At 41.0% G+C, this 27091-nt stretch overlaps 1 protein-coding gene across 1 annotated transcript; it reads left to right on the forward strand.

The window, feature by feature from the left end:
* The first annotated feature begins 843 nt into the window (after nt 1-843).
* LOC123245210 (intelectin-1b-like) lies at nt 844-24962 on the forward strand. Its single transcript, XM_044673974.1, is given in 7 exon segments — nt 844-961; nt 1311-1421; nt 21027-21274; nt 22135-22293; nt 22410-22530; nt 22873-22976; nt 24810-24962. Coding segments are annotated over 7 exon segments (1014 nt in total).
* The last annotated feature ends 2129 nt before the right edge of the window (nt 24963-27091 follow it).

Raw genomic sequence — 27091 nt, forward strand, 5'->3', positions numbered from 1 at the left:
TTCCCCTATTGCCTTCTTTAGCTACCATATGCTACTTAAGATAAAAGAAGACTCTTCAGGCAGGCAATTTTTGACTTCCTCCCAATGCCATACTTTCTACTGATGTGAGGCTTTGGGGACAGATGGTTACTGAAGGGCCCTGGTCATGTTGGCCAGAATTATTTGTGGGAAGAACAGACTTAATTCTCCTCATTGTCAAGTGTCCAAAGGGAGGGGCAGCAGAACATGTTATTGAGGCAGAGCTCTATAAAGGGCTGAGTTTTTCATTCCCAACAAAGGAAAAACCTCATTCAGAGGAGGGAAAGCCAAACAACAAACCTTTCTCTGAAGCTATGAGGAGGCAATAAATCAAGAAAGCCACAGCTCTGTAGGCCTCAGATACTAGAAGGGCAGGAATGGTTTCAGGTCTGGCTTAACCCCAAGGTGGAGGGTCCAGGCAGGGATGTGTTGGTGCCAACTCACACTGGCTTCTAATCATGAAAATTTCAGTTTGAGCATTTTTAGCAAGGAAATCAACAAATCCTATAAATCAGAACCTGATTTCTTGTTTTATTGATTGCCCAGAATTAAAGAGATGGGAAAAAATGTCAACAATGTAGTTTAAACTTAAAAATGTGCCTCACATACATTATATACGTATATTATATATGATTATAACACATGCTAGATATACTTTTAAGTGCATGTTTTGGGTCTGTGTGTGAGCATGTGTGTTTATATTTACTTGTGCAGAGATGTGTCTGTTTAACATTTACCAACACACTCATAGTGTGGATCAGGATAGAAGGAAAGCTCAGAGGATTTCCTAGCCTAGGGACAATACCCAAGAAAGTGGTTTGGGAAATGGGAAATAATAGTCTCTAGCCTCCCTTTGCAGAGACAATTATTTGCATTGAGAAGATGATGATGTGGCTTTCTACATTGCTGTTCCTATTGTTGCTGAACAAAGAGGGCTGTGCTGGTAAGTCCAATTTCCTACCAGCACTGAGCCACCCAGCTGCCTCCAAATTATGGCTTTTCTAACCACCCCATTTTTATTCAGACTTTATGGGGCTTGATTCTATGCAAAGCATGTTAGAAATGAATGTGACTAAGGGGAGCTAGGTGGCTCAATGGACAGAGACCCAGTCCTCAAGACTGGAAGTCTTGGGTTCAGATTTGTCCCCTGATACTTTCTAGCTGTGTGACCCGGCACAAGTCACTTAACCCCAATTGCCTAGCCCTTCCCTTTCTTCTACCTTTGGAAACAATACTTAGTATTGATTATGAGCAGTAACTGTAAGCATTCTCTTTTTGTTATTGGGACTCAGGTCTACTTCCGCCCCTGCAAGCAGCCTGTGTTTATTCCAAAGGATCCATACCTCAAAGTTGCAAGGAAATCAAAGAGAAATGTCCAGAGTCAGATGGGGAGTGAAGACAGGGTCAGGCTGGCCCCTGCCAGGTTTTTCAAAGTGCAAACTGAACCACTTTTCAGCCCATCTCATCCCAACTGTGGCAACCAAATATTTGTCTGGGACATTGCAGCTCTAACAGAGTTTCAGTAGACTGAATTCAGAGAGGCCAGAAAGTAATAAACTTGTATCATCCTTGGGTTTTTTCCATTTTATTTCCTTCCACAATCTCTAGCCCCTCTTTCTTGGCTACTCTTTATGTTGTTGGGTCATTTCAGTCATGTCTGCCCCTTTGTGACCCCAGTAGGGTTTTCTTGGCAGAAATATTGGAGTGGTAGAAAGGCCATTTCCTTTTCTAGCTCATTTTATAGATTAGTTTCGAAACTGAGGGTCAAGTGATTTGCCCAGAGTCACAGAGGTAGCAAATGTCTGAGGTCAAATTTGAACTAAGGGAGGTGAGTCTTCCTGACTTGAAGGTTGCCACTTGTTTAAAAGATAATAAATAATGGAGACACCAGGGATTTTATAATAAATCTAAATGATTATGGGTACACACACTGGGGTTTTGGAGAGACAGGACCAGGACAGGGAGACCAGAACAGCTAAGCTGCTCCTAACTGACAAAGAGACTGTTGATCAACTGCCACCACTGGGCCAGAGGCTTTGAATCCAACAGGCAAGGTAAAAGGGGTTTAAAAGTTTTAATTATACTTAACTAAAATAGAGGTGGGAAAGGGATTTCTATGCTTAAACCCTAAAAGACAAACCCACAGGGGAAAGGGGAGGATTTTCCCTACTCTAATCTAGTGATCTAAGCAGGCAGGGCCCAAGGAGCAGTGCAGACTCTGGGAAGCTGATTCAAGCCTGGTACCAGCCAGACTTGAACAGCACAGCTATGGATCAGAGGGGTGGCTTTGAGGGTTCTCACAGCTTTCCAAAGAGGGTCACAGGATGCCAAAATCCTAGGTGGTCCAAGATACCAAGTAGAGTGAGTGAACTTGAGGTGCTGTCCACCAGATCTCAAACTCCTCCTCTGCTTGGTTCTGCTCTGTAGGTCTTCTCCTCTTGCCGGAAATCCACCTCCACTCAGGATCCCAAGGAAATCAGGAAGCAGGGTCTGAGATCTCCCTGGGCTGGCAACAGTTTGACCACCACTAATGGAGTCTCTCTCAGAGTACAAGGCACCTACTTCCTCCTCCTTCATTCCATCATAGAATGCTCTAGGCTTCTTGCTAGGTCAACCTTAATACTTAATTACTAACTAATATTCCTCACAAAACACTCTAACTACTCTGCCAACTCCATGCTCCTTGGCTTTGTTACAGACATGAAATTGGAGAGAGCTGAGAGGGAACATTTCTTTTCTGTCTTGTGCTCCACTCAATACTTTCATTGCAGGATAGACCCTCTCAGATTAGGGGCCTTTGAACCAAGCTTAGAGGGAGGAAGCTTCAGAGTCAGTTATGTGAGATGGCATTGTTACGATAAAAAATGATAAAGGCTGCTATAATAATATAAATTAAATTAAAAAAAAATATAAAGCCATGCTGATAGATAAAGTCATTAGACCACGCACTTGTAAGAATTCAAAACTGCTGCCTGCGCCATTATTGTCTCTCGTCTCTTCCCGAGTCTGCTGGCCAAGAGAGCACTCCCCCCTAACCCAGGAGATTTAAACTGTTCTGTGTGGAGACGTAGGTGTCCCCATGCCCAAAGAACCAGAAACGGAAACCCGTTGGACCACGGGAAATGTAGTTTGACAATTTCCACGTGTCCATAGAAAATATATACACTTTTAGATGGCATCTCCCAAATTTCATTTTTACAATTCCCCGTGAGGTCCGGCAAAAAAAAGGTTAGCCCTTTTTCTTCGCTGGACCTGTAAAAATAGACAACTTCTAAAATTTTCAGGAATTTGGGGATAAAAGAAATAGATGAACAAACGGTAAAAATTAGCCGCATTGACAAAAAACCAATTTGGGGGCAGTCCCCTATTGGTATGACAGTGTACAATTAGAACAAATTATACAACTCAATTTCAACTCCCCATAGTTCAATCAACTGCACCCCAAAGTTCAAAATTTGGTCTTCATGGTACAGTGAAGGCTTTTCAGACATCTTCATGGTGTCTTCACTAAACAGGTTCGTCATTTGGATTCTGGGGAGATGGCAAGATCCTTATCCTGAAATTATTCTCAAAAGAATTTAAACTTTACATTATAGATTACAAAACATACATTTTCTTCTAAGATTTATACAATTCCCCGTTAAATTACTCCTAAAAGAGTTAAATATACATATATTTTTACATTATCGAATTTTAAAAAACTTAACAGATATCCCCCTGAGGTAAATCTTAAACACACCTTTTTTCTTAAAAAGGGTACCTCAGGTCAGCTAAGGATGGCAAAATACAAAGAATAAAATTCAAGAAAAAAGAAGAAAAAATTAACTTGTGAATGAAATGTAAAATGTGCAAAAATCTGGGGAAAATAAACTTAGACCTTTGAATGAAGGCCTAATTAAAGTGAATTCAGCAGTTTGCAATTACCCATTCAGGGCCAGGACTTAAGGAAAATGTCTCTCTCTGATCTGGCTTATCATCAGCTTTTCAGGGAACTGAGCCAAATAAATAACCAATCTTAGGTGCTTTCTAGGAATCTAAGTCGAGGGGACCCACGTCCTCTAAAGTTTTAGAAAAGACTGGGACTCCAGGACTCAAACCCCAATTTCCAAGCCCTAAAGTATTGGCATAGACCTCCGCAATTTATGCAGATTTTTAGTCAGTCAAGTCTCTGACCATGTGCTTTCTTTAGCACGAATTAACGGCTTTTATATTCCCTTCTGGAATCAGAGAGGCAATTATCATAATCCCATAGTCACAAGGCTCTTCATGTGTTTGCATTAAGCTTATAAAAAAAGATAAATAATGATTATATATGTACTTCCAGTACAAGATGAGAAAAAAGGAAAAATCAATTGCTCTAATTAAAAAAATGTTTTAAAAATCAAAGATATATATATATATATAGCTTAGAACTAGAAGGGTTTTGTTACCCAAAAAATGAGGTTTTCTATGAGAGAAAATGGATCTTACAAATAGCAGATTCACAATGCACATTCAAATAGAGTACCATCATTTTCAATAGCACATTTTAAAACAATAAACAATGATGTTTAAAATTATATACTTGTTACAACTTTTAAATCTTTGCTAAGAGTTTCTCAACAAATTCTGTTATTGCTTCCATAGCAAAATCTGATATTTAAAAAAAGAAACCTTCTGGTATAATCATCCTCAGATAAGAATATACAGGAGCTCCTTGGCTTCCTGTTTTAAAAAATCCTGGGTAGGAAATGCTTCTACCCATTTAAGGCAATAATTTCTCTTATAATAAAATATATAAAAGCTTTATCCTTTAAGACAACAATTCTTAAGGATTTAAAGTAAGACCTCTTGTAAAATTACAAGGTAATTCTCAAAGCATGGAAACTTTCAAGGTTCTTTGCAATTACCAAGAGAGAATAAATTTTAAAAGACATGTGCTCTATGAATCCAGTAGTATCAGATCAACAAGCTGGTCAAAACCTCTTACCAGTTCTAATAGATTTTTCTCATTATTTGGGAGTTACAATAAAATCATAACAGAATTAATCTAGCAGCCACAAACTTCATTAACTTAAAATGATTCAGTGCAACAGGAAAATCAACGAAATAAGCAAGATTAATTTACAAAACTAATTAGCAAAATACAGTAAGATACAGTCTCTTTAAAACAGAAATAAAACACATTCAGTTCCGAGGTTTAAAAGATTAAGTTCTGCTGAGTTTAAAGGGTTTTTTTTATCATCAGTCTTTGCTATCAGTTCAAAGTTCTGAGCAGGTATGGGGTGAATATGCTTCCCCTAAGTTCAGTTTTTTAATAATCGCAAACATTTGAATCGGCCATGCTCCTGAGAGGTTCAGATGCTAGGTCCATGTGGGCTCTAGGTTAGAGAAAAGCTTAGGTCAGTTTTGTAGAAAATCCCATGTGTAGAGCTTATGTGGGTGGGGGTTGCCTAAATTAGGTCTTTAGAGAAACACGTGCAGGGCTAGAATGCAGGCCATTACCAAGGGAGGGTAGTGGAAATATATTACCTAAGCCTAAGCAGTAGCGGCAGAAGTCTCCAAAAATCTTGGCAAAAGCAGCAGCCGGGGGTCATAGCTGTTAGGGCTTGGGGTTCTGGGCTCAGAACAGGACCAGCAGCACCAAGGAGTCTGCTCCAGTGAGTCAGCAAAAGCGGCGGAGATCATAGGCACTGGAACGCTGGCAGGCTTGTACTCAGGAGATCAGCTGGGAAGTGATATGGAGGTCTGATGCCAGGCAAGATAAAGTGAAAACTTAGTTATCAGAGTCTTTAAAAAAAAAAAGAAAAGAAAACCAGGGGAGCCAGGAGAGAGAAGGGAAAGTATTGTAAAACTAGGGTACAGCTAGTGAAGAGGTAGTTAGGTGAGAAAGTTTGTGTGAGGAACAGTAAGGAATCCAGTATAGCTGAATTGAAGAGTGTATAGATAAGAGTCAAAAGTAAAGTTTAGAGAGGTAGGCAGAGGCCATGTCCCAAATGTGTTTAAATGCCAAAAATAGCATACTCTATTTGATCCTGGAGCTAATAGGCAGTCACAAGAGTTGACTGAACCTGGGAGTGACTTGGTCATATTTGTATTTAGGGAAATAACTTTGGCAACTGACTGGAGAATGGATTGGAGTGGTGAGAGAGAAAACCAAAGAGCAGGGTATTGTAATGTCCAAGAGTGATATGATGAAGGCTGCAAGAGGATGGTAGTCATGCAAATGGCAAGAAGGAGTCATATGTAAAAGATGTGAAAATAAAAGTGAGAAGATTTGAAGGGGGACACCTCCTGAAAAATGCGAAACACTCAGGTTTAGAAGTTTTAGGGACCTTTAATAACCGGCTGACTGGGGTGTCCTCCTCACATGAGAGAGAATCGCACCACCCATAAGTAAGCACAGAAGATATATAGGAAAATAAGTTGGCGGGAATTTTCCTTGGCGCACATTTCAAAGGATAGAATTGATGTGTTCAAAAATATACATTCCTTATGCAAGCAAGCAGTTTCTCAGAAGCTAATGTACTGCTGTTTGCAACCAGGGAGGGTCAGACAAGTGGTCAGAAGGGAAGTGAGATAAGAGGTTGGGTGAAAACCCAGCTAGGCTACTGGGCCCCTGAGGGGGCTCTGTTACTTTTTAGTCTTCTCTGCTCCATTACAGATTTGATATGAGGGATAAGGGAGAGAAGACTAGGGGGATAACAAGTTTGTAATCCTGAGCTACTGGGAGGATGGTGATACATTTTATAGTTAGGTAAGTATGAAAAAGGGGAGTTGGGGGAAAGATAATAAGTTTTATTTTGAACATATGGGTTCAAGATGCCTGTGGGACATCCAGTCAGGGACGTCTACAAGGTAGTTGGTGATGGGAACTTGAACCTAGCTAGATCTTCTGCCTCTAAATCCAGTCCTCTTTCCAATACATTAAGCTGCCTTTTAATCTTGTCCAAAATCTCATTGAACAGATAAGGAAATGGTGGACTAGAGGAGAAAACCTGATAGAACTGTAATTAGGATCCAGTTTTCTTAACTTCTAGCCAACTACTCTTTATACTGACCACTTTTCTCTCTCCATTTTGTGCAAATGACATTAGCAAAGATTGATTTATCATATTAGCAGGTTGTTACCTGGCAGTTTTAAGGGTCCTGAAATACAAGTGTATCTTAATATGTGGGGGGAAAGGAGAATATACAGGAAGTAGTAAGATACCTGTGGAAAGCTGTTCTGGTCGTGTGGGAGTATGATGTCTGGGGAGAGGAGTGATGATATTAATCAATCTATTCCACTGGAAAATGTAATATAGAAGATGGCAGCCTATTATAGCTCCCAGCTAGATGTTGTGGCTAGGAGGATGCCACCATGTATGACAGCAATTGCAGCTGCTGCCCTAATGGTTAAGAAATCTTCAGATCTGGTTTTGGCATGCAGGATTATGCTGTACTCACCCCATCAAATCGATACCATCTTGAAAAACAGCAACCTGCAAGCGTTTACATCCCAATACTTATCCCAATATCAAATTGTGTTGCTGGGCAATGAGAACCTAACTTTTCATCATTGTAAGGAGATCAACCCAGCTACGCTAATGCCAGACTTACCGTTAGAAGGGGAACCCATCCATAGCTGTGCAGATACATTGGAAATAGTTCAGAAAACTAGAGATGACCTGACTGATATTCCTATGGTCTGGAGGGTGGAAAGGGGTGGCTATCCTGAAGACTGTTTAGGCATATCTTCTAGCAAAGAAAAAGAAGCTGAAACATCAAGCAGAAGTTTGCCTACTCTGGTTTGCCTGTGGCCAGGCTGGACCAGGGGAGCTATCCATCTTGACTCAATACCTGCCTACAGATCTGAGGGTTTATCATCATCCACGTAGATAGGGTTTCCCAATTCCTCTATCCAATCCCAATACCCCATCTTTGCTAAATACAGTCAAAGCCTCTTAAATACCTTCCTGAAGTGGTTATTTATAGCTTCTCTGGGAAGGGAGAGCCGAACCGAACCGTTACCAAGCTTTTAGAGCCCATTATACACTATCACTCAACCCCAGGTGGGACCTGAAGGGATACCATCCATTGATCTGAAGGATCCTGCCTGGGCACTGTTATAAAGGAGGGAGGTGTCATATCATCTAGCTAGGGCAAGCCTCGGTTGATCTTGCCCTAGCTACCATTCTGGGCTATAACTGTTGACACACAATTACCAGTGGTAGTGTCCAGTTTAGGTTCATCCTCTCCTCTCCATCTACAACATCTACATTATTTTTATAACACCATCTCTACCAACACTCTCCCAGGCAAAAACTGCCAACTCCTCAGTCTCTGGGGACAAACCTCTCTAAACATTCTGAGTTAAAATGTTCACAGCCTGAGCCAGGTTTTAGCTTGGTCTGTCTGCTTTCACTATAAGTCTATCTATAAATTGTAAATTACTTACAACACCTCCCTTCTCCTTGCTAAATGGAGGCACTCGGGCCTTCTCTCCTATCTACTTCTCTACTCTCTCCAGACTCTCAGCAGTATGTTCCCTGTGAGAGTATGTGAAAGAATTTAAAGACAAATTAGATCCACTGAGGAATAGCAGCCATAAAGACATACTTATGAGTCTGCCTGGGATTCCATGGCAGGGCTGGAATCTCAAAATAGCAGCTCAAAAAGTAATGTCTAGCTATAACCAAAATATAGACATCTCTTGGAAAACTTCCTTCATAACCATCCTTGAGTTGTTCATTATTTTGATGACCAAAGAAGCTTTTGTAATGTCATGACCAAATGATCCAGACTCTTTTTACCCAGATTCCTGTAAATCTTCAAGTTATTATCAATATTCCTCAATTGCTTGGTTTTGTAGAAATGTTTTGGTTAAAGTCCTTTCACAAACAATTTTCTGTGAGAAAGTTATACCCCTAAGTCTGGAGGGCAATATTGAACCAGGCTCAAAAGATCACAAAACTATGCATTCCCTTTGACCCAGCAATATCCTTACTGAATCTGTATTCCAAAGAGATCAGAGATAAGTGAAAAGGACCTACATATGCCAAAATAATTTTAGCAGCTCTTTTTTTTTTTTTGTAGTGGCAAAGAATTGGCAACTGAGAGGTTGTCCATCACTTAGGGAATGAACAAACAAGCTATTATATATGGTTGTAATGGAATATTATTGGACTACTATAAGGAACAATGAACAGGATGACCAGAAAAATCTGGAAAGGCTTATATGAACTAATGCAAAGTGAAGTCAGGAGAACAATATATTCAGTAAGAAAAATATTACACAATGACCATGTAGCCGCAGGTGACCATTTCTAAGAGGCACCCGCTTGGGTCATCCCAAAGCAGGCAAGGAGGCCCTGGGCACCAGGAGGCGAAGCAGGCCCCATAGGGAAGGATCCGTGGCTTCCAATTGAAGAGGGAGTGGGACAAGCTTCCTGTGCAGGGAGCTGGGCTTTGTGCTGGTCCTTGAAAGGTGAAGGTGCTGGTCCTGGGAGGGCCGGACGCTGCGTGGAGCAGGCAGAGCTTCCACCCACTGGCAACCTTTTGGCCTGGTACAGCTGGGAGACGCTGGGCCTCCCGCGCCAGGCGCGCACAGCCAGAGAGCCCAGGGCACTGCGGCGGAGGGAGGCGCCACTCAGGCGTAGGTGGCGATGCCAGGGTGCAGGGAGGATCGTTGTGCTGTAGCCAAGTGGCAGGAAGACTAAGAGCAGGTTGGTTTAGGTGGTGGAAGGAGCGCGTTTGTGGGCTCAGCAGTGGTGTCCGGGGTCCAGGGACACGCGCAGGCGGGGCGGGGGCGCGGGGTTTGGGGCAGAACGGAGAGAGACCCTCTCCTCCCGGGTGGGTTCTGCGTTTGGCAGGCGGGCCCCACTGTCGGGAGCCCAGGGCATTTTTGACCTTGGTGGTGGTGCGAGGCTTGTGGTTCCGGGCCAGCCGAAGGGACCGCGGCGGGGTGACCGGTGGGCTCGAAGGGGCTCGGTGTAGGCCGAGGCACCAGGGCGCGACCTCTTGGGGCTGCGGGGAGTAGGTGTGAGCTTCTTGGGCCTTACTACCCTAAAGGCGCCCGATCTGGTCTGATTTAGGAAGCTAAGCAGGGTTGGGCCTGGTTTGTACTTGGATGGGATTCTGCCTGGGAATACGGGGTGGAGTAAGCTTTTCCCTTTCCTTTTCCTTCACTCCCACCTGTCCACCCCCACAGAGACCCGCCCAAGTTCTGCCAAACCAGCACCAGACAGAGGCCACAAACTCAGCCCTGGCTGGCCGCAGGCTCCACCCACTACCTGGCCTCCAGGGCCCTGTGCGTGCTCCTCTCCTCTGATGGAAGTCCTCCCTCCCTGCTGGCTCGCTTGATTCCTTCTTTCTTTCTTCCCTCCCTGCCAGCATCCAGGAGGGCACGCACTTTTGAGTTGCCCTTCCTCGCCTGGGGCAGGCTGGCCTGGCAGGCGACCATTTTTAGGAGGGGCCTGCTTGGGCCCAGTACTGGACATCCCAAGGCGGGGCAAGCAGGGTCCCGGGCAGCCAGAGTCTGTCTGCCTCCCTCTCCCCTCTTTCCCAAGCTCCTCTCTCCCACCCACAGATGTAGATAGAGGACAGCATAAAGAGGCAGTCGTTTATCAGAGGTGGGATATGAATCTTTGTTTTTACTCTTGGGTTTGCTCTTTATCTTATCCAGGTTGCTTTTCCACCTTTCAAGATTCAACACAAAGTATTTTCTGCAAGAAACTTTTGCCACTACTTCCTCCTCCATTTCCCTTCAAATTAGGGGATTCCCTTCAAAAAGGAGATTACCTTCCTTCAAACCTGGAGGCATCTTGGATGTACATAGTTGTTTTCCTGTTTCCTCCATTAAAATGTGACCTCCTTGAGGGCAGGCACTGGTTTTAATCCCCCCCCCCCCACCACCACCTATATTCTGTGTGTAAGAGGAGCCTGACACATGGTTAAATGCTTAATAAATGATCTCTGGCTGATTGACTTGTGTGCTGCATTGTTTCTCAAGACATTATAGAAAACTATTGTTTACTAAAAAATGGATACCCATCCTAATTTATATTGGAATCTCTGTAACAGGGAATCTTCATCCTCTTGTTTCTTTATATGTCAACCTCTTTTCCTGTATCTGCATTGGGTTGGGGGGGGGCAAACACCAACAGGTCTCCCACCTCCACACCTGTGCTAGGCTGGCATCTGGCAGGTCTATGGGTAGGGGCTGAGCTCCAGTGGGTATCAGCATGACCTGGAATTGTTGAAGATCACTTAGAGTAGAAGAAGAAAATTTAGGCGACTAGTCCTGCAAGCCCATCACTCCATCCTTCGATTAATGGCAGCCGGAGGGACCAAGTGATGAAGGGTGGTTGCAAGGGGTGATCCAAGTTGGTGGTAGTTACTGAAGGTGTGTGATGTGGGCTGGGGCAGACTTGAGGGGTCAAAGTAACTTCTTGGCCTAACTGGGAGTTGCTTGTAGGAGGCCCCCAAAGGGGCAGTAAAGTAGGTGTCTCTTAAGCACATGGGAATTCATCTCAGACTTAGGGGGCATGAGCTCTGGGGCTGCAAGAAGAAATTCTGGCCTTCCCTACTACCCATTTGCTACTCAATATAAAAGCAAAACTGAAAGCAGAGAAGCTTTAGCTCTCTCCTAGGGCCAAACTTCCTGGAGTTGGGATTCTGTAAACTGTTGACTGCAGAAGAGGAACTTTCTCTTCTAACTTCCTGGGCAAAGTGGAGATGGGGGAGGCAGGTTTTGGGGAACCAGGCTCAACTCTCCACATTTTCAACTTCCTAGGGACAGCAACACATTAGGGGGTATGTGTATTTAAAAGGTGGACCTTTTCACTCCCCAACCAAGGCCTTTATTCAGAGAAATTTCATTCTGAAGAGATTAAGCCAGTGTACCCATCTGCCATTGCCCAAGTAACAAGAGACTTGGCTATTAGAATAACCCCAGATATCTAGGTGTCTTCTATTGGAGGACTAGGGACTAGGGGCACTTTTACTTGGGCATCAGGTCAAACTCAGGGCCAGAGAAGTCCAGGGTGGAGAGCCCAGGTTCACTTTAGAAGTCAGGAACAATGAACCTCTCCACTTAAATGAATACATTATGGGGTCAGGATGCCAAAATGTAAGACAAACTTTATTGTACCTTCTTAAAGGGGACTCCCCTGGCTCTGGATAGAGAATGCATGGCAGATACTATAGCCATCCTGGAGCTATAAGATATTCTTGTGTGGGTTGAGCAGCTGAAAGGGAAGCAGGAGACTGAGGGAATAAAGGTGGAAGGGTTAAAGATTAATGTAGGAAAGACATAAAGAGTGAAAATAGACACAGAGACACAGGAATCATCAGCTTCACGTTCAGCTGGTCAGCCCTTACTCTGATGGTTAGCAAGAGAATGTCCAACTGACCCTGAATGAGGGAGCTGATCTGCTCATTTACGTATTTATTTTTATTTTTAAACCCTTACCTTCTGTCTTAGAATCAATACTGTATATTGGTTCCAAGGCAGAAGAGTGGTAAGGGCTAAGCAGTGGGGGTCAAGTAACTTGCCCAGGGTCACACAGCTAGGAAGTATTTGAGGCCAGATTTGAACCTAGGATCTCCCATCTCTAGGCCAGGCTCTCGATCCACTGAGTCACCCAGGTACCCCCAAGCTGATCTGTTTATTAAAGGTCGTTGCACAAGGAGGGGCAGTACATCAAAAGTTTTAATAGTTTAATGACAAAGCCAAAGGGACAGATGATAACACAATAGGTTGCCAAGTATCCAGGCCAGGACTCTTGTCCATTCAGGAAAGCTGGCACCAGTCTTATCTTAGGAATGCGTGTGTGGATTTTTGATATTCCAAAGGACCCTAAAACTTGTCTGTAAGCTTATACACAAGAGATAACAGCAGAGGTTTGGCTTTTAAGATCAACCAAATTTAACTTCATCCAAATTTAAGGACTCTGCAACCAGTCATGTGAAATATTAGAAACATATCCATTAGTCTGGTCCATGAGCACTTTGCTCATTAGAGTCTGTTTTTGAATACATCTTTAATACCTTCATGATTCGTTATAACTGAAACCCTTCAGATGCTCTAATAGCAAAATATAAGCTCCACGTGTAAAACAAACATTTTATATTACTACTTACATGAGATTTCCCCCCACTCCCGTGATGTTACAGTCTTTAAGCATGTGATCGAACATCCAACAAAAGTTTCATTCCTCCACACTTCACTTGTTCCTCCCTCCCTTACTCCCATTATCAGAATCATGATTTTACAGACTGTACCCATAACCAGGCTTGGGACAGTGAGATAAGTCCAGGGAGATACATTTGCAAGGGAAGATGATATCTTCAAGAAAGTTCCTTTGTGTTCTTTTGTTAGCTCCATGTTCCCCCTCACAGTCAGAACAAAAACTGTGCTTTTTAAAACTGTGCTTTTTTTTCACCTGTATTTACCAATATTACCAAATATTGGGATTACAAGACAAATGCCATTACCCTGAGAATTACACACTGCTAAAATCTTTTGCAAGACATATTTCAACAATATTTATGAATGCTTAAGTAACAACACTTTTACAAATAAGATTCAGAATCCAATCATAGTCAATTAAACTTGGATGTACCCTTTTATAACTATTTCTATAGGATCTTAAGTATAGATCATTAAAAATCTTACTTAGCTAAAGTTAGCACTTGATGAATTATGACCTTTAGCTACCAATATGCTTGGTTGTTTGGGAAATGGAAACTTTCATTTTATGATTTGTACTCTTTGCTAATCACAGGAATTAGTCATAAAAGGAAAAGAAGAGAAAAGATCATAACTGTCCTCACTGGTTCCATTAGACCCATGCCTTAAGAGGACACAGAGTGACTTAATATTGTCTGATTCATGTACAGGATGAAGCTATCACTGGCTCATGCCATAACTATTTCATTCAGGAACCATCAGAATCCTTATCAAGTCAGAAGGATCCTATCTCACCTTGAGACTTTTGTTCATACTTTTGTCTTCCTTTAAGGACTTTCACTTGTCCTCTGAGTGCCTCATTGTTCTTCTTTTGAATGGTGGATCAGTCATCAAATAGCCATAGTTGAATTCCAAGCTCACAATATCAGTTGAGGTCACAAAAGCTTTTTATCTAAAATGGGAAAATCCTACCAATTACAGTTCAGAGAATTCACTTTATCAGAGGTCCAATATCATTATCTTGAAAGTCCATAAAAGAAACAAGTTTTTTGTCTTATTTACTCTAATGGCTTCTTAAAACCTTATAAGTTTACAAATAAAATGTTTTTCTCTTTAACGTTTCCATACAATAAATATCAATTCTGTATTGTATACTCTCTTTCACTATTTTTAGTTCTTAAAGACTTCTTACTCAACAATATATCTAACTGAAAAGATTTTAATCCCACTTATTACAATTTATTCAGTTCTCTGAGTATACTCAGGGCTATGAGGGCTTGCCCCTCCTTCTTGGTAGTGGGGAAATGAGATAGCTAATTGCTTAAACTTACTAGTCTCAAAACATTCACTTTATTTCTCTTCAAAGCCTCTGCTCAATGTAGAATAGAATTATCTGTTTTGCCTTTTGCACCTCACATACCTAAATTACTGGAACTTACATATCCATCATATTCTAATCCAATATTCCTCTGATCTTCTTCTACTTGCTTTTCATCATTCATTATTCAAATAAACTTCACTCAACCAGGTATTTTTTTACCTGCTAATTAGTAGCTCAAGAGAACCCAGTTATTCTTCTTCTTAACAACTGCATCATGTACATACTATATCTTCAGTACATTGTCTTATCCAATTCACCTCAGACATTAATTTAGTCCATAGTATATATTCATATATCATTTGTGATCAAACAAAATCATATTATACAAGCAGATTGCATTTCTACACTCCCCCTGTGATGTTACAGTTTTTGAGCACATGAGACCCCCAATAAAAGTTTCATTCTCCCAGAGTTCCCTTGTTCCTCTCTTCCTTGTCTTATCTTATCAGAATCATGATTTTACAGACTGTACCCATAACCAGGCTTGGGACAATGAGATAAGTTCAGGGAGATACATTTTCAAGAGAAGATGATATCTTCAAGAAAGTTCCTCTCTGTTCCTTTGTTAGCCTCCTTCTTGAATTTGTTCCCAGGCTGAAACCTTAGATAAACTTAGCTCCATGTTCCCCCACTCCCTGCCACAAAAGCTTGTGCTTTTTAAAACTGTGCTTTTACCATTCTCCCCTGATTATTGGGGTTACAAGTCAAATGTCTTTACCCTGAGAATTAATACTTAGTTCCATTTCACACATTCCCCCATTTCAGGAAAGTACCTATTCCTCATTGCTGCCTGCCTCTCAGAATACATATATTCCTTTAAGGCTCACCTTACGTTCCACTTCCTCTGTCTCTTTTCCTCCAAAAAATTACTTTGCACCTCTTTCTGGGAACGTATATTTTATATCCATAGGCAAATGTAAGTTCCTTGAGGCCAGGGGTCTGTTTTGTTTCTGTCTCTGTGTCTCCAGGGTTTAGTACAGTGCTGTGTACATTATAGGTGCTTTATAAAGATTTGTTGAATTCAATGGAAAGTGAAATATTTTCTTCTGTCTGAGTAGAAGCATGGGCAATAGTCACTCCTTCATATCCTTGTCACTTCCATTTCTTTGGAAATGGTTTTCTTTTTTTCCTACCGCTGGATTTTACCTATCAGACTAGGTAAAATGGTTTATTCATCAGTACCGTTCTCCAAACTTGTTAGTCTTCTCTTTAAGAATTGGCATTCACATGTTAGGTGTTGTCATGTTTTGCCTATGTGTGTTCTTATGAGTAGCTTACTAATAGGCTAGGGGAAACAATTGTTAGATTTCAGTTGAACCTCTGATCCTTATCTCTTTTTTAAAAGATATTTTATTTTACCAGGTGCATCTATTAACAATTTTCCACATAAGTTTTCTGAAATTTTAAGATCCAAATTGTCCCTTTCCTTTCTTCCCTCCCCAGAGATGGTAAACAATTTGATCTGTGTTATATATATATGCAAAAGTTATTTCTATATTGGCCACTGTTATAAGAGAATACTCATATAAAATCAACCCCCACAAATGAAAAACTAAATAAACTAAAGTGAAAAATACTATGTTTTGAATTATATATGATTCCAGGTGGACTACATTCTTTATTATCAGTCCTGCAGCAATGTCCTGGATCATTGTATTGCTGACCTGCAGTACTGATGTTACTATGTACAATATTCTTCTGCTTATTTCACTCTGCATCAATTCATGAAGGTCTTTCCAGCTCTTTCTGAAATTATCCTGTTCATCATTTCTTAGAGCACAATAGGTACTCCATCATCATTATATCTGCTATATGTTTAATTGATGGACATCTCAATTTTCAATTCTTTGCCACCCCAGAAGGTGTGCTATAAATATTTTTGTAAAGTAGGTCTTTCTTCCTTTTTTTAAATCTTATCCTTACATATATATATTTTTTATAATCCTTACCTTTTATATTAGAATCAATACTGAGTACTGGTTCTATGGCAGAAGTGTGGTAAGGGCTAGGCAACGGGGGTTAAGTGACTTGCCCAGGGTCACACAGCTAGGAATTGTCTGAGGCCAGCTTTGAACCCAGGACCTCTTGTCTCTAGGCCTGGCTCTCAATCCACTAAGCCATCTAGCTCCACTCCCCCAACTTTATCTCTTAAGGAGAAGTGAGATTCCCAAGCTATATATTCAAAGTTGAATTTCCTAACCAACAAATGCTTGTTCTATAATGAATACATATGTCAGATAAACCCACTTATCTAAGGCAAGAGCAAAACAAAAACCAGGGAAAGTATACATATGAGAATTTACCAGATAATACAGGTTGAACAAACCTTCCCAATGGTAGTGAGACATTTTAGATTCACCAAGAAGTGCCCCAGAGGAAATTTCCCATAGTGTCAAGTATAGTAACCTTCACACAGGCACAGAGAGCACTAAATAATTGGTCTTCACCAGTGAGGAAAAGTCCATGAAATAAGCTTTGATACTGCCTAAGCCAACAGCAAAGAATCTCTAGGCCCACTCTTCTTTCTAGAACAGAGCAAACCATTCACTGGTTGGCACTAATACAATAAAGAATTCGAACAAACAAACAATTAAATAGATAGGTATTGAAGAACTTAGGATTGTTGAGATTTGGATTCAATACATTTTAAACAGTAGACAATAAATGCCTTTACAAATTGATGTCAAAGTAGTGAGTAAAGGACAAAGAGCTGGTTTTCTTTCATTAAAGTGTTTGTCCACATTGGCATCCCCATAGAGAAGTTGTTAGATCAATACACAATATTATCAGTTCTTTTTGATAACATCAGAGAAATCCTTCTACTGCATCCATCTGAGTTCTAACAGATTGGTTGGATCCTTTGAAAATACTCTGAAGTTTTACTCTTTCCCTATTACCTTCTTATGCTACTTAAGATAAAAGAAGACCCTCAGGGTAGGCAATTTTTGGCTTCCTCCCAATGCCATACTTTCTGCTAGAGTAAAGCTTTGGAGACAGATGGTTACCCAAGGGCCCTGGTCAGGTTGGCCAGAATTATTTGTGAGAAGAAAAGACTTAATTCTCCTCATTGTCAAGTGTCCAAAGGGAGGGGCAGCAGAACATATTATTGGGGTAGAGCTCTATAAAAGGCTGATTTTTTCACCCCCAACAAGGGAGAAACCTCACTCAGAGGAGGGAAAGCCAAAGAACTCACTTTTATCTGAAGCTGTGAGGAGGCATTAAGTCAAGAAAGTCACAGCTCTGTGGGTCTCAGGTACTGGAAGGGCAGAGATGGTGATGGCTGGGGTTTCAGGTCTGTCTCAACCCCAAGGTGGAGGGTCTAGGCAGGGATGTGTTGGTGCCAACTCACACTGGCTTCCAATCATGAAAATTTCCATCGGAGCATTTATAGCAAAAAAATCAATAAATCCTATAAATAAGAACCTGATTTCTTATTTTGTTGATTGCCTAGACTGAAAGAGAAAATGTCAATAATGAAGATTAAATTTAAAAGTGTGTCTGGCAGACATTAAAAATATATGTATATAATATATTATGGCATTTTATACACACATTTATAAATATATAAAACATATGCTATTTGTTTAAGTGTGCTTTGTGTATTGGTGTGCATTTATTTGTTCAAAGAGTTGGTTGTTAAACATTTACCAGCACACTCAGAATGTGTCCCAGGTTAGAAGGCCAAGGCCCTGAATTGCTCTCTCAAAGGACTTTTGAGCCTGGGGTCAATGCCAGAGGAAGTAGTTTGTAGAATGGGAAATAATTGTCTCTAGCCTCTCTTTGCAGTGACAACTGTTTGCACTGAGAAGATAATGGTGTGGCTTTCTACTTTGCTCCTCCTGATGCTGGTGACCAAAGAAGGCTTTGCACATGGTAAGTCCAATTTCCTGCTAGCAAATTCTCCTCTTCACCCCATGATGTATTCACAGAGCCCATAAGGGAGAGAAGGAACTGGAACTGTCTTGAGGATGAGGTCAGGGATTTTATTTTTTAATCAGAGCAGTGCCCATATCCTACCTCAAATAGGAGACAACTGATTTCTGAGTTCTGAGACATGTTGGAATGGGAGGAAGTTGAAGGACCAGCCCCCACATACTCAGAGGGTTATCTGTGACCTATGTCCCAGGGGAAGAATTCTAGCTTAAAAAAAAAACAAAAAAAACCCCTTAACTTCAGTTTTAGCATCAGTACTGAGTATTTGTTCCAAGGCTGAAGAGAGAAAAGGGTTAGGCAATTGGGGTTAAGTAAATTGCCCAGGGTCACACAGATAGGAAGTGTGTAAGGCCACATTTGAACCCAGGACTTTGTGTAACTAGGCTTAGCTCTCTATCCACTGAGTCACCTAGCTGCCTTATGGCTTTTTAAACCACTTCATGGGTTCCATGTGAACTGGAATGACCTCTAGGAATCAATGCAGAGCAAAAGCAGAACCAAAGGAACGTTGTATACAGAGACTAATACATTATGGCACAATCAAATGTAATGGACTTTTTTACTAGCAGCAACACAACGGTCCGGGACAATTCTGAGGGACTTATGAATGGTACCCACATCCAGAGAAAGTGCAATGGAACCAGAAATGCATTAGAAAAATATTTGATCAACCATGTATGGAGATGTGATTAGGATTTTGATGTTAAAAGATCACTCTACTGCAAGTAGGAATGCCATGGAAACAGGTTTTGAACCATGATGCATGTATAACCCAGTGGAACTGCTTGTTTGCTTTGGGTGGGGGGAGGAGAAAGTGGGAGTGGGGGATCATGAATCATGTAACCATGGAAAAATATTCTAATAAAAATTAAAAAAAAAAGGCTTCATGGGACTGGATGCTTTAGAAATGTAAGAAATGGGAGTGATCAGAGGCAGCTGGGCAGGTCAGTGGATAGAGAGCCAGGTCTGGAGACTGGAGGTCCTAGGTTCAAACCTGGCTTCAACACATCCCTACCTGGGCCCTCAAACTGAACACTTCCTCACTTGGGTGAATCTAGGTAAGTCATTTAGCATCAATTACCTTGCCCTTCCCTTTCTTCTGCCTTAGAACTAATACTTAGCATGATTCCTAAAATGGAAGGTAAGGGCTTAAAAAAAAAAGAAGAAAAGGAATGAGAATGCGCCCTGATCTCTTCAAGGAGGACAGATGAAACCAGGAGCCTCTGCTCTGTGGCGGGAACTTGTGCAAAGCAGTAACTGTAAGCATTCTCTTCTTGTTTTTGAGACTTAGATCATCTTCCACCCCTGGAAACAACCTGTACTTACAAGTCCATACCTCAAAGTTGCAAGGAAATCAAAGAGAAATGTCCAGATTCAGATGGTGAGTGAAGGCAGGGTCAGGCTGACCCCTGGATGCCAGGGTTTTCAGAGTGCAAACTGAACCACTTTTTAACCCATCTCATCCCAACTGTGGCAACCAAATGTTGGTCCAGAAGATTGCAGCCCTAACAGAGTTTCAGCAGACTGCATTCAGAGAAGCCAGAAAGCAATAAACTTGTATCATCCTTGTGTTTTTTTTTTTTTTTATTTGATTCCCTTCCACAGTCTCCTGCCCCTCTTTCGTCTCTTTCCTGGCTACTCTTGTTGGTTTTGTTGCCTCATTTCAGTCATGTCTTCCCCTTCCTGATCCTAATTGGGGTTTTCTTGGCAGAGATATTGAAATGGTTTGCTGTTTGCTTCTCTAGCTCTGAGGCAAATAGGTTAAAGTGACTTGCCCAGGGTCACACACGTTCATTTAGGGTCTGAAGCCAGATTTGAACTCAGAAAGGTGAGTCTTCCTAGCTGTGTGACTCAGGGCAAGTCACTTAACTTCAATAGCCTAGGCCTCTCAATTCCTCTGCCTTGGAACCAGTACTTAGTATAGATTTTAACATGGAAAGTAAGGCTTAAAAAAAAGCCTGTGATGTTTAACTTTACATTTATAAAGTCTCACATGCTGCTTTATACCTGTCAGTCATTAATATCATTTAAATGATTCTTTTTTTTTCATTTCTACAGGAGTGGGTAAGAGAAAGCATATGTAACCTAGTAGAAGAATGCTAGTTTCAGAGCTAATTAAGGTAGATTCAATTATTCTGTCACTAATTAGCAGGGTCACTATAGGTAAGTAATAACTGAGACTCGGGTTCAAAATTGAAATGTATAAAATGAAAACCGGAAAACACGCATTACCCATCTAACTGAGTAGTGTTTAGGAAATCTCTTTGCAAACTCTTATATATTATACAGGAGAATGTTATTATGTTGCAGAAAATTGTCTCAATAATAGGTTTTCTGTGGGAATTCTTGTTTCCATGCCCTACTTCAGCTCAAAAACACTCTCCTAGATGGAGGGGAAAGGGAGTTTCTCTAGTAAGGAAAGTCCCAAGACCAGGTCTGGGTGAGTCCTAGGTGTTTCCTCTATTATTTTGGTCTTTTCATGTCCTTTGGATTTCTCCTGGGCTGTCAGTGAGTGAGCCTGTGTGACTTTGTTGTCTGCAGATGGTCTGTACTTCCTCCAGAGTGGGAATAGGAACATCTACCAGACCTTTTGTGACATGAGGACTGGGGGAGGTGGCTGGACCCTGGTGGCCAGTGTGCATGAGAATCACTTGGCAGGGAGGTGCACCCAGGGGGATCGTTGGTCCAGCCAGCAAGGTAACAGAAAGGACTACCCTGAGGGTGAAGGAAATTGGGCCAATTATGCCACCTTTGGATGTGCAGAAGGTGCTACCAGTGATGATTACAAGGTATGCTCAGGGTTCCTGTGAGATCCTCTCTGTCTGAAAGCCAAATGCTTCTTGTCTAAATGAGTGTGGCTTACCTGTAGTTATCACCCTCCCTCCCCCCAGATATTATAGTCCTTGGATAATTTTGTGAGGAGTTTCTCCTGCTAGGATAGGGCTACTTATTTATCTGTTCTTTCAACAATGCCTTATTTTCCTAATTAAATGTAAAAACAATTTTTAAGTATTCATTTTTTGTTATTTTTGAGTTCCAAGTTCTATTCTTCCATTCCTTTCCTCCTGCTTCTCTAAGCCACTTGATATTGGTTATATCTTTGCTATCACGCCCAACATTATTTCCATATTTGTCATGTTGTGGAAGAAGACTGATGAAAAAATGAAGAAAAAAAAAACAACCAGGGAAAATGGTATGCTTTGATCTGTAATCAAACCTCGTCAGTTTTAGGCTAATTATTTATGTAGAGGGGGTGTTAGATGTGTTTGGTTTGACACTAGCAGGTAGAAACAGGAACAATAAGTCATAAGTGAAAAGATGTCAACTTCCTAACAATTAGAGTTGTTCAGAAATAGAATGGGTTATTTTGAGAGGTGGTGGGCTCCCTTCATTGAAGGTCAGCAAGCCAGAAAACCCTTACTAGGTATATTTTAGTAGAGAATTTTTTTGCTTCTAATTCACAATGATGGCTACTGAGGTCTCTTCTAACTTTCCTATTCTGTGATTCGGTGTTTTGCAATGTTGCCCACATAATGATCAGTGGGCCTCCAAAGCTCATAGTATAATTAATAAGGGATTTTAGTTTCAGTCCAAGTCTTTCTGTGTCCTCCTGGAAGACCATTGGGCTCAGACTCCTGTCGTCCTCTAGAATCCAGGTTATTATAACATTCGGGCTGAGAATCTGGCCATCTGGCATGTGCCCAACAAGTCTCCCATGGAACAGTGGAAGAATAGTTCCCTGCTGAGATATCGTACTTTCAGTGGCTTCTTAAATAATTTTGGATCGAACCTCTTTTACCTCTATACGGTAAATTGGGTTTTTTTGTGCCAGGTGGGTGGGGAGCCTCCTTGGCAAGTGGTCTCAACAGGAAGCCCACAATCTTACACTCCTCTCCTCATGGTATCATTTTCTGTGTCTTTTAGGCCTATCCAGTGAAATATGGGGCTGGTCGGTGTAAGGTTGACAATGGTCCAGCTGTGCCTGTCATCTATGACTTTGGCAATGCACAAAAAAATGCCAATTATTACTCTCCATTTAGCCAAAGTGAGTGTTTGTTGTGTGAACCCCAAGTAATTATATTATCCCTTATCCTTATACTTCTGAGCTTTGTGCTGTAATAGTGAAGGCTCATAAAAGAGCTATGATAATTTTCCTCCAATCCTAAGACAAGCAAGGGAACTTCATTGAGGCCCAGGGTTGGTGATGTCTTTGAATGGTCTTAATCCCTTCTGACATCTGCTCCAAGATGTGCCTGCAATGATGTTAAGCCACAGTCTGGGTTCTAGGGCACATCATTCAAGGAGCTACAGGGCTGCCCCTTCAAAATGAATTCCTGAATTTTTGATTTTTCACAATGATCAGACTAGTTCTTTTGTGTCTTGCCAGATGAAATAGTTGGAGGCTTTGTCCAGTTCCGGGTATTTAATGGACAAAAAGCAGCCAATGCCTTGTGTGCTGGGATAAAAGTCACTGGTTGTAACACTGAACATGTGAGTTCTGGGACTCATCAGAAGGTTTGGAGAATAGCAATTCCAGAAGCTTTGATCCTATTAGAATCAAATTAGAGCCTTACATCAACTCTTTGTTCATTGTACAGAGGGAGAGGGAGGGAAAGAAAGAGGAAGCAACTGAGACAGAGTGGCAGAGACAGAGAAAGAGACAGACAGAAAAGCTTGAGCTAATAGGATCAACAATAATAATAACTAATATTTATATATTCCTTTAAAATTTGTAAAATACTTTATACATATTTTCTCATTAGATCCTCACAACAACCCTGTGTGATAGATGGTATTATTATCCCTGCTTTACTGGGGAGGAAACTAAGACTGAGAGTTGCAGTGACCTGCCCAGAGTCATATAGCTAGGAAGTGACCAAGGCAGAATTCAAACTCAGGACTTCCTGACTTCATGCTTCATGTCCAGAATTTCATCTACTATTGTTTTAGGAGTCTCCCCTGGATTAGTGCCAGCTCCTTTCTTTCAAGCAATCTCACTAGACTGGGAAAGTACTTCTCTTTCCCAGCTAATCACACTTAAGACACTGAGGGAATGGTCTTTTAGTTTCAGGCAGAGGCAGCTGCTCAGAGGAAGAGCTAGAAGTCATGTTTGAGAAGGCAGAAAGAGTTTACTTCACTCATGAAGTAAGTCTGCTAGGTGGCACGATGGATACTGTACCTAACCTAGAGTCAGCACAGACAGGAGTTCAAATTCAGCCCTTGACACTAGCTGTGTGACCCTCAGCAAAAATATAGCTTCTGTTTGCCTCAGTTTCCTCATCTGTAAAATGAGGGAAATGATAACACCTACCTCCAAGGGCTGCTATGAGGCTCAAATGATATAATATTTGTAAAGTGCTTGGCTCAGTGCTAAGTATATATTATATAGTATATACAGTATATAGTAAGTCCTATAGACATCTTAGTTATTATCATCATTGTTATTATTTGCTGAAAGATGGAAACCTTGGGTGGGTATTTGGCTAGTAATTTTTTAATCTTCTTTTGTTTCAGTCAATTGGTTTACATAACATATGACAAGTGTATGAATCCTCATGATGCAATAAATGTGGGAAACTGACCTGCTCTGTTATGGAGATCAATTGTTTTTGCTCCATTGCAGTGAGGCAGCAGGCTAGAAAGGCTGTTAAGATCAAAGGACTCAGAGGCCATTGAGTGCAACCCTCTCACTTTATACATGTTGGGACTGATGTTTTTGAGAAGTAAAGTGATACAAGCTATAAGTGACTGAGGCGTGATTTGATCTGAGGTCCTCCCAGTCCACATCATTACTTTTTCCAGTGAGCCAATTCATTATCTCCAAAGAGATGAAATTTGTAAAACATTTATGAGTGTCTGGCACAAAGTAAGTCATATATTAGTGTTTATTCCCTCCTCTTTCCCCCTGTGCTTCTTTCCAATTTTTTAGTTTTAGAATTCTTTTTTAAATTTATTTATTTTTAAATTGAGTGGTAAGGGATAGGCAATGGGGGTTAAATGACTTGCCTAGGGTCACACAGCTGGGAAGTGTATGAGGCCAGATTTGAACCTAGGACCTCCTGTCTCTAGGCCTGGCTCTCAATCCACTGAGCTACCCAGCTGCCCCATATTTTTAAGAATTCTTAAAAAACATCTAGTCCATTAAGAAAGCTCAGTATGACCTAGTTGTATTAACCAAAAAAAGGGCTAATTCAATGCTAGGATATGTTACTATATTACTAGTCCACATTTGGAACCTTACCTGGCATTTTCCTCCCTTGACCAGTTCTCCCAGTAAATATAAAGTTCCCATAGCTCTTTCATTGCCATCTTTCTCCTTGGCAGCATTGCATTGGTGGAGGTGGATTCTTTGAAGAAGAGGCTCCCAGGCAGTGTGGAGATTTCTCTGCCTTTGACTGGAATGGCTATGGAACTCATACTGAGGGTAGCAGCAGTCGGGAGATAACAGAGGCTGCTGTGCTCCTGTTCTACAAATGACCAGACATTAGCAGATTCAGGAATGAGTAACTTCCCTTCCCCTAAGAATCACCATGAGAAGATTCCTTTTGGCATGGAGTTTGGAGAGAATAATAAATCCCATTAAATCATGACTCTTGGTTTCTTTGTGTCCTTGGCTAAGACTCTTAGGTTGTCTGTGTCTTCTTTATCATGTATATAAAAGAAGAAAACTGGATTAGATATTCTCTGAAGTTCCCTCAAACTCTAGACCTATGGAATGATTGTTCTATGACATTAGGTAGATAGTTAAAGCATGTATTAAGCACTTAGTATATGCCAGACATTGTGCTAAGGGTTGAGATCCAAATATGGGCTACAGAACCATCTCTGCCCTCTAGGAGCTTAAATTGTAATGGATGTTTGTGGGGGCTACAATACAGAAAGAGGAGCTGGAAAGGTGTGGTGGTGGGAGGCCATCATTTTTCTGGGAAGTGATGTGGAAGTCTAGTGGCAGGCAAGGTAAGGTGAAAACTTAATATTAGATCTCAGAATGGATTTATAATCACATATTAAATATTAATCAATAATAAATACTATTTAACATATAGACACTAGTACGCTCCCTTATCTCTATTTCAAATAGTAACTATATTTCAAAATACAAAAAAATGTAATTCAAAGTACAAATAACTTGTTGCTTAGGGTAGGCAAGATATAAGGAGGGAGAGGGAGGTCCATAATGCAGAGGGGCTGATAGTTGTGACTCCACTCATTCTATTTTTCTTAGTACATTGTAATGCCTGAACTTTATGTGTTGTCATATAAGTGTTTTTATGAAATATATCTATTTCAATTAAACATTGGTGCATAAGGAACTCCCGGTTCAGAAATTGCCTCTCCTAAAGCATATTGGGCATTTTACCTGCAATCTCTTCTCTTGTAAGCATTGTCTAAGCCAGCCATGGTGAACTTTTTAGAATTTTTTAGAGACTAAATGCCTGTACCCCGAGGCTCCAGACTTTGTTCAGTGCCTCTTTCACCCTGTTCCCAAACAGAGGATCCTGTAAGGAGGAGGGTCTACTTGTCAGGATGTTGTTGACCACCTTAGGCAGTTCTTCAAAAAAAAGTCAGATGGGAGAGGTTCCTGGGCCAGCAAGTCCTGCCACCATTGGATTGTATGGAGGAGAGGCAGTTTAAATAGGGTTCTACAATGAGCCAAACTTCCCTTTCTAAATAACAAAATCCTCCTTTGGGGCTGCTAATCCTGGTCTGCATTTAGGTCAAGTCTGGGCTTGCAAGAATTGCTTTACCAACGATTCTGGTCTGGCTGCAGTCTGTCTGACCTGAAGTCTTCTAGATGAGGTGGAGCTGTCTGGGGGCCTCATGCTCTGTCCCAGTTTTGGAGTGGGTGGAATCTTGGAGTTTCCTTCCCTTCAGGGAGCCAGCACCAGTGCCCTCCAGATTACAGAAATCAAGATTTCAATGCTACTAAAGAGAACATATTTATGACTTTTTTTAACAGAAAATTTTTATAAACAGGTAATTAATGACTCCGGGGAGGGCAATGTCACTGTGTAGTTCAAAAAGACTTAGGCAAGTGTTCAGTATGGAAAATCCCAATATGTATTAAGTACAAGGTTCTAGTTTTCAAACTGGTTTTGATGTCAAATTTTGTTGCCTTTATGTTCAAGAGTGCAAATACCAAAGATTGGGAAATGTAGAAAGGAGAAATGAACTAAGATGACAGAGGTAAGTGCAAGGAAGGAGTTAATGGGCAAGTTAAATTTATGCTAAAATGAATACAGTATAAGGGTTGGAAGATACTTCACCTTAGAAATCATCTGATCCAACTCATACCCGAAAAGGAATTCCAAAATTATGGTCTCCAATTTAAAGTCCTCCCAACCTGAGATAATGTACTTTACTTTTTGGATATCCAACTGTCAGAAATTTTTTTCTTCACAATTGATTTTTAAAAAACAAATTCAGCAGGGTAAGAGGCCAAGGGAATAATTTCAGAATATGCAATAATATATTTGACTGGTAAGACAAATATGAATGGAAAATACATAACTAAATGGCTTTGATGAGGAGGAAAATAATCAGAACTGAAAAGGAACTCATATTATTTAATACAAACCTCTCTACTGGGGTTTTTGTGATAAAGG

Source organism: Gracilinanus agilis, chromosome 4 (assembly GCF_016433145.1).
Source record: "Gracilinanus agilis isolate LMUSP501 chromosome 4, AgileGrace, whole genome shotgun sequence".
Lineage (NCBI taxonomy): Eukaryota > Metazoa > Chordata > Mammalia > Didelphimorphia > Didelphidae > Gracilinanus > Gracilinanus agilis.